Below are 15,149 nucleotides of genomic sequence, written 5' to 3' on the forward strand. Positions count from 1 at the left end.
AGACTTAGGGAACTCCACCCCTTTCCTCACCCCTTCAGTTTAGCAGTTTAAAGCTGAGATTAACAACCTCACACTATTGCTAGTCCCTGGTGTATCACCATCCCTTGAGGATCCCCTAACCTCCTCTGTACCCCAGTAGAGAGTCCTTTCATTACACTCTTTTCAGTTAAAACCTCTGAGTGTGCCATCTGTTTCTTGCCAAGATCCTGACTGATACAGTGAGGGAGAAATATACTGAAAAACATTATAAATCAACCTTGCCAAGAAGGTTGAAAAATTGAGAGAATAAAATATTTTAATCACGAAAACATCTTAAATGGATCCGAGAACATTAGACCAAGCGGTGAAAGGATAAATTGTAAGAAGACGTGATAAGATAGAGTGCCAAGGTTGGTTTCAATGAATAGACCATAGTGCTCAGGTTTGATGGGCTTCTCTAGGCCAAGTGTAGCTTGCTTGACCCTCACCTTCAAGAGGAGCTAATAGTGTAGTAGCAGCAGTGACAAACATGTGAACAGAAAGAAGGTGTCGGGGGGTAATACGGTAAAATCAAAGTGTTGAAGAGTTTGCTTATCCTAGCGTTCTTTCTGCCTTTGCTGCAATTACAATCCATTTGCCCCTGCCCAAAGCTAGATATTAAAAAAGATAAAGGAAGTGCCTCCTTCTAGGTGAAATGATGAAAACCGCAGAACTGATGCTGTCTGTGAAAGAGCTGCCCTCATGGGGCACTGACCGTGTGCCAGCGCCATGCCAATCACTTGACAGGAAGTGTCTCATTTAATCCTCACATCAGCCCTAGAAGGTATTATTATTTCCATTTTACAGATGAGGAAACTGAGGCCCAGAGCAGCAGAGGAATCTGCCTAGGGTGCACAGCTACTGATGGTAGAGCTCAGTTCTACTACCAACCCCCACTGGGGTGGTTTGTTACCACCTCCCCTTTGCCCCTCTTCCCAAACACTCTACTAAGCCTCTTGCATGTATTATTGGGAAGGAGAGCAAAGAAATAGTTACCACGCCAAAACGATTGAGGTGGGGGAAGGAGTTGATGAGCAAGGTCATGGGTCAAAATTGTCATGATCCAGTGACTGAGTATTTATCAAAAAGACGTTCTGACTAGTCCTTTTCCATCCAACCAGGCTGATAAGTGGAAGGCATGTTAATGTGCAGGAGAGGGTGGGAGCCCAGCGAAGAGAGAAAATTGGGAGAGGGGGACAGAAGAGAACACTCTTCCCTCAGCAGCCCCCGGAGACTGATGAGAGCTCACACAGATAAAATATTTATTTTCCATATGTTGCCGAAAGCACTGCCATCACTGCATGTGTGCAATATGTGCAAAGAAGTGTGAAATCTATACATCAAATGCCACCGACCTAGTTAATTTCCGTGCATTTAACATGCTTAACGCCTACCATCTCCTCAGTATGTTTTCATGTATATTTCTTGACACATAAAATACGGTCTTAGCAAGGAAAGAGCCAGCGTCATCCACAGCCTTACTCACTGCTATGTTTCAGCGCAAAACTTGTTGCCAGGGCCAGCACAAGGAGAGTTAAAAACCAGTAGGTCCTGCTGGCTAACTCAGCCTCCCGTCACCTTAAATCGCCTTCCCAGTTCTTGAAGCAGCCTTCTTCTGTAACAGAAATGTCTGTAGTGGGGAGATGAAAATGTGTTTGTTCTCTTTGGACAATTGGGAGATAGAATGTCAGAACTGACCGTTGAAACGCAGGTGCCTGCGGCCACACTTTTTTTGAATGCAGAGCTCCACCCGTGCGGCGGGAGGAAGTGCACAGTGATTGGTCTGTTTCTCTGCGGAAGTGTTCGCGTACACCCAGTTTTGCTTTGCATGTATTTACGAAACATCTGCCCTTTTCTTGTTCTTAAATCCTTCCCCCTCACCAGCCCCCTTTCTCCTTTCTCCCATTTTCTTTCTTTGTTGTCGTTGGCTCGCCTAATTTTTCACTGGAGCTTTCATTTTCCGGTTGAGGGGCGACTTCATCAGAGTGTATAATTTTAACATTGAGGGAGGGAGGGAGGGAGGGAGAGGGAGAGAGAGGGAGAGGGAGAGAGAGGGAGAGGGAGAGAGAGGGAGAGGGAGAGGAGAGAGAGGGAGAAAAGAGGCTAAGCGGCCGGCCAGAGCTTGGCAAACCAACCTTTGGCATGGTGACCAGAAGGAAGGTTCTGGTGTGGTGGGGAGTTTGCCTGACATGCTGCCTGGAGTCCGCCGGTGTGCTGCTGCCCTCTACAGGCTCCAGGGAATAGTGCACAGCCACCGAGGCTTGGAGAGACTTGCCCTCAGATGTGCTGTGCTTATATAATTCTTTTACACAGCCAAAGAAGGTATTTTCAATTAATTACTACAGGACTTGCTTTTTCCTCCTTAATAAAATATGAACTGCAAAAATAACTGCAAAATAAAATAAAAGGGTCAAAATAACTGCACCTGTGCATGTCTAGATGTAGATTGCTGCCACGTTTTAGTGTTTCTCAGGTCTGGAAAAAGGAGTACAAGAGAACTATTAGAGAGTGAGATGGAAAATGAATTGTTTCTAAGGACAATGAGTGTCTCTCTGTTATCTGTGCAGTTGGGAAACGGCCCAGTGGTCTAAGGACAAGTAAAGTGATATTAGCCAAATGAAGGGCTGAGCCCAAAGTTTGAGTTTTCAGTATTTTCTGTTTGTAGAAGTGGTTTCAGTGCCTCTGTGCTCTGAATGTTCTCCAGAGGTGACCCTTGAGACAACAAACAGGAGAATATGGTGCAAGATGTCAGTTAGAAAGCAGGATCAAATCTAGGGAAGGAAGCAAGGCCATTGATATAAAGAACAATACAACTTTTGCAAAGTTAAAAATAAAAGAGTAATGTTGGTGGGCTGACCACGTACTCATGTTTGAAAGAGGGCTTCCTTAATTTCCTGAAGCACACGTCTGAAACTAGCCTAGGCCTTGTTTATGAGTATCAGAAATAATTTTTTTTTTCCGTTAAGTGATGTCTGTCAGTGTTTCATCCCGATATTTAAATGATTCATGAGGACCAGCCTAGCTTCAGCGGGCAAAGTGGCCCTACTCTTATCAAATGCACTTCATGGATTCAAAGGAAAAGCAGCCAGTCGATGTAGATTTCCCTGCTGCATAAAGAATAGGAAACTTAATTGGGATTCAGACTATAACTATTTTCAAAATATACTTTAATTTCAACTCAATTTCATTCCATCAACACACCTATATTGAATGACAGCTTTGTCTAAGCAACTCCGCTTAACGGTATACACTAGACAGCAAATCTGGGAGGGCAGAAACCAGGCTTGTTTTATTTCCTAGCCTATGCTGGCACATCATAAGCACATAAGTATTTGTGAAATGAATACATGAATAAATGAATAGTGGGAGGGAAGGAAGAAGGAACGAATGGGTGAACACAGGGAATTCAAAAATAGCTATGACATTCTTTTCACCCTCAGAGAGTTTACAGTCTCATAGACATGGAATTCACCTTAACTGTCAGCCTAATGTGGTCATCTCAGATTTAGTGAATCAAAGCTGTGGGAGTAGAGAAGTCAAGGAGGATGGGAGTCAGAAAGTAAACAACAGTCTGAATAAAAGGTGTTATGGTGATAGCAATGGAAATATAGATGTGCAGAATATGAAGGAAGCACAATTGTCAGGACTTGACAAACTGGCTTTAAGGCAGAGGAAGGTGTATGACCCTGAGGTTTCCAACCCGGTGGCAAACCTGGTGACAGACAGCAGTGATAGAAATAGGGACCGTAGAGGAAGCGTTGGTTTCCATGGGAAAAAAATGAGTTGGGTTTTGGAAACTTTGATCTCGGATACGTCCCTACACTGAAAACCAGAAACAAGCTCCTTGAAGGTCCATGTAGACCCTCAAGATTTGGGGGTTTGTTCCTTAGTCACCCATTCAACAAAGAGTGGGTAAAGGAATCCAATTTGTTGCTTTTGTACTGGCTTCCTCCATCCTGAAAAATATGTCTGAAAGCTCTCCTTCTATTTTCATCTTTACCATGCCATCTCTGCCTCCTGCCCTCTGGAAAAGCAGATTTGATTTCACAACCTGTTGGACCAGAAACACAGCATGCTAATCATAATACCATATTCTGCAAGGGCAGATTTAACTACCCAGTACAGCAAATTTCAATACAAAAATTCTGTATAACAAGTCCATTGCCATGCTTAGACAAACAAGGGAAACATGGGAACAGACCTACTTACAACAAATTCTGTACCACACATGTTCTCCTACCAAAAAAATGAAAGAAAATACTCTTTCTGTTCACCATACACATGATGATAAAAAAGGCACAGAACCAAGAAAATTGGAGGGGGATGTTCAGGATATGACAAGTAATCCAGTTGGGTTTGACTAGGGCCTAGGGTGCGTGCAGCATAAGCTAAGTATTTATTCATTTACATCAGTTGCATGGTTCTAGGGAGAGGAGCTGACTGATGGCTGAGCTGTTTTACTTCTTATTCCTGGTCCCAAACAATTAGTGACAATTACTTTCTAATTCCCTTCACCCATCTCTTTTCAAACACACAGTCCCAAACACACAATCACACTCCTGTAACTCCAGGATCATGTACTAAATCAAAAAACAAAGGGAATCTTAAGCTTCACGTGGGTAAAGAGTTGGAATAGAGGATCTCTGTGTGACACCTTCCTTCTTTACCTACTGGAGTCTAAGCTCTTCTTTTCACTTTTCATTTGCTGCTTTAACAAATCCTTTCATCACTACCCCTCTCATCTGTACAACCTGCAAATTTAGATCGTGATTTGAAATTATGTGTTGATCTAAAATAAAATCTAATAACAGCAAGAAAGTTGACTGTTACATAATGTGTTCCATGACTAGAAACTGAAAACTGGAAGGAACCTTTAAGGCCTTCTAATCCAAGCCCTTTATTTTACAGATGAGGAAACTGAAGCCCAGAGAGGTGAAGTGAGGTGCCCAAGGCCACACAGCAAGTTAGAGGCACAGCTAGTACCATAGCCCAAGTCTTCAGACTCCCAGTCCAGTGCTCCTCCCATTACTCCACGGGTCCTGTCTCTAAGCTTCCTGACAAATGCTAGAACGGTAAAACCTCCACTAGTATTTTTCCAGACCATGTTAAAACTCTTAAGGGGGGAAAAAAGGATGCTTTCTTGGATAATGTCAGCCATACGTAGCTCAAGCTGTCTGAAGTTCTGGGACAGGGTCTTTTTATGCAGCCAACAGAGTCCAAATGTGGTGCTGTTTGCTTGGCCCATATGCTTTCATGTGTTCCCAGTTAGGCCATTACTGGAGGGAAAAAAACAAGAATCAGCTTGTTTTAAAACAAGGGACATACTGGACTCCCTCCCATCCCCCCTCAGGGAAAAAAAAAAAATCAAGTTATCTTTAACAGATTCTAAAAATGCCTTTTCCCAAATATGCAGTCAGTTCCTTCAAAGGGCCCTTTGTTTATTTTCAGGAAGAAACCCAAGACAGCTGAAAACCAGAAGGCATCTGAGGAGAATGAGATTACTCAGCCGGGTGGATCCAGCGCCAAGCCGGGCCTTCCCTGCCTGAACTTTGAAGCTGTTTTGTCCCCAGGCCCAGCCCTCATCCACTCAACACATTCACTGACAAACTCTCACGCTCACACCGGGTCATCTGATTGTGAGTACACCACTTACACCACTAAGGTGATGGTGTCTTCGCGGTGCTGGGAGCAGGCTTCTCCCCCGGGTTCGGGCTTTTTTGCATTCAGAGCAAGCTGTTTCCGTTTGTTCTTCTAAAGTAGCCAAAGGTAACTTGCCACCATTTTGAGTCAGCCAACATCTATATTTTCAAAGCTAGAGTGTATTTCAAAACCAGGTGACCAGCCATTTGGCCTCAAAAGGCTGATTAATTACATCCATCACATTCTCTTTCATAACATTGACTCAAACACAGAAGCCGTGTTGCTGTTTTCTAATTATTCTTTTGTCCCCATGATCTGGATAATGGTACTTCCACCATGACAAAATTGAACAACCAAATATGGACCTCAAAAGGAAACTTCCATTTTGAGATTACATAACACAAGTCAGCTTTGCATTAGTTATTGTAGCTTGGCTGAATTTCTGTCTTTCCAGTTTTTAATTTATTTTGAAGTGGTTAAAGGACAGCATAAATTTACAGAAGAAAAGAGAATGGCTTCCAAGAATTCAGAAGCCACCCAGACTTCACGTAGCCAATAAGAATTTAGGTTAAAAATATTTTTTAATTAAAAAAACTGCCTATGGGCTAAATTTGGAAACGGGCAGCTTAATGAGATTGTCACTACTGAAATCACTCCGTTGCTGTTTGTTTTTGCTGTCTTCCCACTAATCTGAGAGTCGTCACTTCTTCAAATTCTATTTTAAGAAAGATGATAAATCACGTTTAGGTGGTATTTTCTGAAACGTAACTGAATACTTCAGAGAGAAAGAAACACATGTGTTGACAATGGAAAGGAATGGAATCACTTGGAGTCCAATCGGAAAGAATATTCCTTTTAGTCTTGGAGATACCCGACAACTATTCAGAACTGATCTCCACAGTGGATGTCAGGCAGAAAGCTGGCGTATTCATCTTTGGATTAAGATAAGACCAAGAAAGTTTTATTTTCAAAAAAGGACTCCATTTATCCTGTCCACAAAGCAAAAATTATTAATTAGGAAATGAGATTCTAAATCTCCTGTTGTTATTTTTCTGACAAAGCAAACGTAACTCCGCAAAAAGGGTGAGAGGTGAATGAGCCTGGGACATTCCATTCCCTACGTTCTTCATCATAATAGTCCCTGGATAAAGGGACATGACCAAGGGGTTGGGGTTTGGGTGAAGGAGCCTTTTTCTACTCGTGACTGAGCTGAGACCACACTCCGGCTGTCACTAGAAAACGAAATGAGAAATAACAGGCTCCAAGTCTCTGCAGCCCATGTAAGTTGTACAAAGCTGCTGCTTCTATACAGAAACTTGGGGGTCAGAAGCAGGGACTGTGTTCAGTGGACCATCAAAATGGTAACATCCTTGGCCTTCTTGCCTGGCAGTCTCCAGCCTAACAGTAATTACAGGAAGAACTGGAAAATAGCGTGGCACGGTGCCCATAGACATGTGCGTACTGTCCCTACCTACCAGGAAGGTAGCCTGCTCCTGTGGAGAAGGACCTGGAGCTCCTGCATGCAGGCCTCCAATGCCTGGCTTTCTGCCACAGCTTATGGGGAAGATTACATAGAATGGCCTTAGCCCAGAAATCCCATTACAATAAAATGAATGTTTTGCTGAATAGAAAGAGCACTGGGCTCTGTGTACTATACTTTACCATAAGCATCATCTGACTAGGCCTTGGCGTTAGCTTGGAATATGTACAAGGCACAGCCCCTTGGTGACCCTGAGGAAGCCAGTGGATCCAAGCTCAGTAAGGTCTGAATACAGTTGGAAGGAGAACAAATAGGGAGGAGAAGCCTAATCTCCAGCTGTTCAGAAAGTCCTTCTGATTTTGCCATTAAGATGTATAAGTCTTCTCTGCGCCAACCTGTTGTTTAAATTGATTATACTTTTCCCCAAATATATTTGGATTGTAGTTTGTCCTGATTTGAGCCTACACTTAGAAGAAAATTGTTTTGAGGAAAGATTCACAGAAATCTGTCCATTTGGAGTTTGCTTGAGAGAAGACAGGAAAGAGGTTTATTTTAAGCTGTTAAGATTTTTGGATGCTCTTCTTGCATTCAAGAGGATTTTTTTTTTTTTTTTTTTTACTTTCAAATGTCACTCTTACCGTAGATTAATTTAAAAGCCTAATTTCTTTAAGGTAAAATATTCAGTTTCTATTTAGAACTAACAGATTTGGAGCATTTAAAAATAGTGCCCTTGACTTGTTAGTATCTTTAACTTCGGAAACATTCCACCAGTATGTGGTGTTCCAAGCTTTCACAGTGCCTGAATTTTTACAGCACCTTTTTATTTGTCATGTGTTGAGCAAAATCATTCTTAGTCATGCCTTATTGTCCATTCCCCATCAGTCATTATAATTCTTCCCAATTTACAGATGAGAAAACTGAGAAAATTGACACCCAGATAGATGAATGCCGTGCTTAGTAGTTACCTCGTTCAGACACGGGGAGGGGGAGAGGGGGATGTCTGTGGATTTGCCCTCACTGTGAGCCGCCTGCATTCTCAGTTCTGAGCCTGGAGATGGCATTCCTGGCTCAAAACAGGCATCTTGAAAATGTTCAATTACTCATATTGGTGACGAGGTTATAGAACACAATGGGTAAGCATCCCCACGGAAGAAAAGTCCGCTCTGCATATGAACTGATCAGGGTGGGCAAGCCATGGCGTTGTTGCATCTGATGCACACAGGCCGTGTTTTGGAGCAAAGAGAACAAGTCCAACCCCTTAAATTCTCAGTTGGCTATTTAACCTACGAGCCACTTCAAATTCAGCAGAAGATCCCAGTAAAAGTCAAAGCAAGAGGGAATATGGCTGAGAAACGCTTTCCTTGGTGAAATGATGAAGTTAATACCACTACTGAAATGTGTGCTGCTTTTCAGTGCACCCACTACAATCACCTTTTAGCAATATTCCCCCATCACCCCTTAGCTTGTCACCTCGTCACCATTTCTAACAATCTCACGGTAAACAAACGCAGATGATGGGAGCGGAAGGCATCAGGATGAGTTTCGGAATGCAAAGGGTACCAAACCCCTAGGCGTTTGACAGAACAGTTCCCACTGCACAGGCTGAGGATGAGCCGAGCCAGGCTCTCCCTCTAAACACTTAACAGGACTAAACCAAGTCAGGAGAGCAGACGAAGCTCTCCGCGGGAAAACCTTTCTTGACAAATATCAAGCCATAGCACATCACAGTCATGAACATGTGAAAGATGCTCCCATTTTGTTTTCCCCCAAATAAGGCTCCCACTGAAGGGAGAAGCGATCCTCCACCCCCATCCCACCCCCGTTGGCAGTCTCCCTGCTTTGGGCTGTAGAACCACCTAAGTCCAATGTCTTTGTTTCGTTGGAAGCTGACATCCGTGGTTACTTACCTTCTCAGGTTTTGCACTGGCCTCATCAGATCATCTCATTTTTTTGTGTCCTTGCCAAGATGCGCTTACGCATTAGCGGTTTTTAATTATTTTTAATTTAACCTTTACACATTACTAAACTGTTGTGAGGGTGGGTTTAACTTTAGCTCGGTAGGCAGCATGACCTGCCGGGCTGAACGCTGTCGAGGAGTTGGGTAGGTCCTTCCTTGGCTCTCTCTTGCCGTCCATCTTCATTGGCCTTCCCCCTCCCACCCCTTTGCCTCAGTCCCCAAGCCTGAAGATATCAGTACACTTGGTTCAGTGTGAACTTTTAAGCAATTTTTTTAGAGAACAAAACAAAGAGGATTTTTTATGGCAAACTCCATTAATGCCACATTAAGGCTGACATTTTAATTACCCCAAAGTCAGGAAATGCAAAGTTCAGGTTCCCACAGCAAAAGAAACTGTCCCCTTGAGTCCCAGCATTATAGCAGATTCTTTCATTCCCGGATTACACAACACCAGGCGTGGGGACATTGTTTTTCATCCACGTACGTGGAAAGGAGCACAGCTTTTATCCTTTGTTTTTTTCCTGTAACTACAGTTGAGGATATGGGTCTTTAGCTTCCCTTCCCAAACCATCTATATGTATTATCCTGGAACGGAAGATGATTAGAGCTCTACATGTGCGCACGGACAGAATTAAAGTTGCTGTGGGAACATTAACTCTGATTTCCGGACTTCCGTGCCAGTCACATTTAAACCATAATGTTGTAATTTTTGGCATGTAATCAATGTGCATTTCATGTACACAGACAGAAAGAAGCATAAAATGTATTTTAAAGAGCAATTAATTACTAACTTTGTGATTAAAAAACATTTGGTGCATGTTCCTTCCCATTTAGCATCAGCTGCTGGTCTTAGCCAGGCCTAATAGATGACATACTGTGTCTCATCCTGCATCTCAGATGTACTTACTGTATGTTCCTGTTCTTCTAGATAATTAATTCCCTTAGTAAAGCTGTAGGGGGAAAAGAAAATGGAAGGAATATGCAAGCATGTAAATAGGGTAAAGGATATTTTGAAGGAAATGATTCATTTCTGCAAATAAACCTTAGTCCCTGATAAAGAGCCAGAAATCTGCTAAGTGGGTGTAGACAGAGGTTTCTGGCCACCTTAGAGCATCTGGTCCAGGGCCATCAGAACAACTTCAAAGCAGATTTCCCCCTGAATTCTGGGCATGCCCAGTGGGGGAGTGATTTTACTCTGTAATAACTCTTCAGGCTTAAGGCTTAAAAAGTTGTCTTACTCTGTAACAGCTTTTCAGTTTATATTCAAACTGGAAAAGAAAAGTTGTAGGGACTCATGTAAAATAGAGGTTTTTCCAAAGAATCCCTGATTTACAGAGCAGTGTTTTTAATTCCTTTAGATTTGAATCTGGTTGACCTATTTGTGTTAGAGAGGGAAGTGTTTCAAAAATAACTGTTTGAACAAGTTTGTTAGTAAAAAGGATTAGTAGCAATACTCTAAGGTACAGTGTTTAAGAACACAAATACTTGAAGGTTTATTTGAAACTGGGTGAGATAGAATTTTTACTGAAGGGATGTGTCGTCTAAAAGCTCAGGTCAAGCTTTAAGGGGAACATGATTATAGAGAATTTGAACCTCTGTACTTGTCATTTCTTCATCATCTCTTCTGTTGTGTATTCCTTTTGTTTAGCTTGGTTGTGTGTAGTATCTAACCTTTAAGAAAAAGACTTCAGTTTTACAGGGCTCTGATTGCTTTTACTTGGGTTGTCTGTACGTGTGAATGCATGTCTGTATGAGTGAAAACCGCTCAAGCAAGTTTGAAGGTCTCTTTGGCAAATTCGACTGCGTGTTCAGAAAGTTTCCAATCAGAAAGCTGATTCAGAGTAAAACCTTCCAAAAACTTCCTGAGGCACCTGTTCGCATGAAAAGATTGGATTTCTGCTGGAGGTGCTCAGAAGGCAGTGTTTATAACTGAAGATCTCTGTTTGGAGTGCCAAAAAATGAAAAACATTTTTGCCCCAAAAAAAACCTCCATAAATGTTCAAAATGTATCATCAAACAAAAGCTTCATTTGGATTCAAATGCATGTATCTCAGCAGATGTGTCTAAGCTAACTGGAATCCCACAGGAGCAGCTGAACTGGATTTTGGTATGTCTTGATAACTGAAAGAGTTATTCTTAGACTTTGGAAGGACAAAAATGGTCCATCTGTGAAGAACTGTAATAGAGACATGACAAAAAACAGCATCCTCTGAAAGAGTTTATTTATGGAATTTAGGACAAGTTGGACAATCCTGAAAACACTTTGGGGTCACACTAATTTGCAGAAGAAATAGAGTCAAAATGGGATGAAATAAGCCACTACAGATAGTTATTATCCTATGGCTTGCTATTAATTTTCTCATAGATTCCATATCAGTTAAACAGTAAATAGAGCATCTTTGGTGTAACTAAATGCTCTCATTGTCCCCAGAGTGTCTCACATTCCTCTTTATTCTACTTCCTATAAAGAATTATATATTTACCTTTTCATTGCTAACAGTTTAATCTTGTTTTCCTGCTATTTCATTAACCAAGTGAACCTCTTACTTATTAAGTGTGGATTCATTTCTTTAAAGATTGTCTTTCCCTTTTTAAAAGTCACCTTTCTTTTCCTGAGTTAATTGATACATAATCTCTTTAGAATTATTTTTATTACCTTTGATACCCTCTTATTTAGAGGTTTCAGTGTAAATCCCACACTTATACATTAGAAGGCCAGTTAGTTTTTTTTTATTTGCTCTAATTTCCTAGAGTTTCCACTTAATATATCTGGGGACACATTTATTTTTAAAAATCATATGTCTTGAAGTTTCATGTCACAATCTACCTCTTTTTATGAAAGTGTTTCTCTTTTTAATAAAAATTGTCCTCTCCCTACAATGCTAATGTAACTGGACATCTTCCATAGCCACTTGACTCAGTAACTTCCGGAAGTCACTCTTAACCTTGTTCACTCATGCCTTTCTCCATTTAGCCATGCATCAAATGCTGTTGAACCCCTGCGTCTGTGCCAAGACCTCAGCTAGGACCAGGGGTGAAGATACAAACAAAATACCGTCCCCACACTTTAGGAACTCATGGTGTTCCCACACACTTTCCCCAACTTTTTTTTTTTTTTTTTTTTTTTTTTTTGCGGTATGCGGGCCTCTCACTGTTGTGGCCTCTCCCGTTGCGGAGCACAGGCTCCGGATGCGCAGGCTCAGCGGCCATGGCTCACGGGCCCAGCCGCTCTGCGGCATGTGGGATCTTCCCGGACCGGGGCACGAACCAGCAACCCCTGCATCAACAGGCGGACTCTCAACCACTGCGCCACCAGGGAAGCCCCACTTTCCCCAACTTTTAAACCTGTAAAAGGGGACATACAAATGTGGTATGAAAATGTCTGATGATGCACAAAAAGCTCCCAACCTCCTGAAGCAGTGGAAAGGGCTTCGCAGGGGAGGTGACATTAGACCTGGACCAGGAAGGAATAGGTGTGTGTAAAGCTGAAGAGGGAAGAAACAGCCTTCCAGGCAGAAGGAACAGAAGCAAAACCACAGAGGCACAAAAAAGAGCATGGTGTTCTCAGAAAAGAGAGCCGTTCAGTTACCAGACTCAGACCTTCTTATGGTTTGCCTCATTTTAATATAAACTCACAGGACAGTTTGTATTTGGGTAACATTGCCTGTCACTAAAAGTCAGCTGGGCTGAGTTACATGTCCCTTTAGAGACATTTGCTTTCCAAATAAATAATAAAGCAAGACACCACTTATTTTCTAATGGGAAAAGTGCCTTTCTTTGCATGAGATCAGTAGATGTAGGAAAGTATTAGGAAAAATCTAGTGATAATTTATTGATGAATCGTTCAAAATAACTTTTCTTATTGAGAGGTTCATTCCTGGAGCCACAGAGTCACCTGTAAGGGCCGTGCTGGAACTCTGTCATTGACTCCTGGTCCCTCCAGATTCTAGCCATCTGTCTTCTTATGAAATCCTCCCAGGTCCCTTGGGAAATCTGGTCTCATGGCCCATTGCTTTGAGTCACACCATGCCGTGTTACTCTGCCAGATATTGCATGAATGTGCTTACGATTGTCCACGTATAATTGCTAAGGCTGATTGCTGACCTTCAGGGCTCTATTCTTCATCTTTCCATGTCATGTCTTGCTGAAGCACATCTTTAATTCTTATCTGCAGCTGCTGGTGATAGTCTCATATGTGCTTCCTTCACTCGTGGCAAATTTCGTTATATGAAATTAGTGTTCCTCCATATCTGTCAGGGCCTCTCACGTCCTGACTTTAAAAAACACACACACACACACACACACGTACTACTGCCTTCAGAGAAGGATCATTTGATCGAGGTATGCATGAAGATTCTAGAAATTCAAGTCAGATCCTTCCACCAATCACTTCATACCAGGTACTGTAGTGAAACCTCTTATTGCCACATGCTGAATAAGCACGTCTGCTTTTTTTTTCCTTTTTTTTTTTTTTTGCTTTTCTTCTGCTCCTACATCTACTGTTCTCTCTAAGGAATGTGTGCAGTTAGAACTTTTCATCAGCACTGAAAGAGATTAAAGTTTAGCTGGTTTAAACCTATTATTATATACATGGGGAAACTTAGGCCCAAAGAGAACAAGGGTCATACCAAAGGGTTCTCAGCATAGTGAGTGGAAGAGCCAAAAACAGAACCTTGCTCCCTCCATCCCCACCATACTGTGCTGCCTGTTATTGAGTCTGGTTCATTCTCTGAACCAGAAGGAGGCAGGACTATTTATCCATCAGTTTACTGAATGCTTTCCGTGTAGAGGACCAAGCCTAGGTATTGTACAGGATGCAGTTTTATGAACTGGAGCCCTGTGCTCAGAGACTTAGAGTCACATGGAGAAGATCAGATACATGCACAACCAACTGCCCTGCAGGGTGGTTAAAGCTACGTCCCTGTTTACCCGGATGCACAAGAGCATCGATTGACTCGATTCACTGGCTTGGCAACCATGTGTAGAGTATATCTTAGGTGTCTGGCACTACACTGAGTTCTGCAGGGGTAGAAAGTGGGAGACAAACAGACCCTGCCACCAAGAATTCTAAGACTTAGTACATGCCCTCAAATCACCATTATCTTAGATAGAAGTTAGAAAGTTCATAAAATACATTATAATCCAGTTAACATTAACATCCAGTTCAGTTTATCAGGAAAGGTTCCATTTGAGGTCTCTTGAAGGATGAACAGAATTTCATTGGATGTTAGGCATTAGGGTAAGGTATAAGGTGTTTGTATTCTGGGGCAAAACTGTGGAAAAGTTTTAAGTAGGGGTTGCCATGATCTGGACTTTGCTTTGGGAAGATCTAATCTAGCAACAGGGATGTGGAACATGCTTGGATGTGGAAGGGGATGACGAGGGAGAGGACAGAGCCCAGGAAGCCTTGTCAGTTGTTCAGATTATTGGTAACCTGAGGAGGCTGGTGACAGGGGGATGGGGAAGATCCAGGTTCAACAGACATTGTGGATGAGGGTGGGCAGCTCCAGGAGCTGACAGAGTGTTAGGTAAGAGAGAGGAAATCATCAAAGATAATTCCAAGATATCAAAGAGAGAAGGTGAAAAGGAAATAATGAGAGGAACAGAATACAATTCAGTTTTGTACCATGTGGAGTATGAGATACCAGAGGTAGACCCTGTGCAGACAACTAACATTGAGTTATAAATAGGGTACTGGAGTAAAGCAGGATGACTTGAAATTAGGGCTAGCAAATGCTTTGGCCAAGAGGGGCATACTTTAAGCCATGAAGGTAGGAGTAAATTCAAAGAAGATTTTTGTTGAGAGAAAAAAAGGAAAATAGCACCTTGGGAAATATTTATATTGAGTGACAAGAAAGAGAAAGAAAATGAAGAACCCGCAAAGAAGGGAAAGAAAAGATGGTCTAATATATAGGAGGAAAAGCAGGACAGTGCAGAGAGACCAGCAGGGAGAGGAAAGGTAGAAGGTAGGCAGTGCGGGTACTGCAGCCTCCCAGAGGCTGTCGAGAGAACAGAGTCCGACGCATCACGCAGACACCTTAGAAAAGGGTTCAG

The 15,149-nt window shown here is 42.2% G+C and overlaps 1 protein-coding gene across 14 annotated transcripts in view; it reads left to right on the forward strand.

Moving 5' to 3' along the window:
- Nucleotides 1-15,149, forward strand: part of ZBTB20 (zinc finger and BTB domain containing 20) — an 821,511-nt gene that overhangs the window by 751,533 nt on the left and 54,829 nt on the right. For 11 of the 14 annotated variants that reach the window (XM_049709898.1, XM_049709901.1, XM_049709900.1 and 8 more), the window contains 2 exons: nucleotides 4,927-5,090; nucleotides 5,467-5,654. In XM_049709898.1, coding sequence (XP_049565855.1) covers nucleotides 5,080-5,090; nucleotides 5,467-5,654 — 199 coding nt within the window. In that variant the 5' untranslated portion in view covers nucleotides 4,927-5,079. The remainder of the gene's footprint in view (nucleotides 1-4,926; nucleotides 5,091-5,466; nucleotides 5,655-15,149) is intronic. The other 3 variants (XM_049709909.1, XM_049709910.1, XM_049709911.1) reach the window with 1 other exon arrangement.

The sequence above is a fragment of the Orcinus orca genome, chromosome 5, assembly GCF_937001465.1.
Source record: "Orcinus orca chromosome 5, mOrcOrc1.1, whole genome shotgun sequence".
In the NCBI taxonomy this organism is placed as follows: domain Eukaryota; kingdom Metazoa; phylum Chordata; class Mammalia; order Artiodactyla; family Delphinidae; genus Orcinus; species Orcinus orca.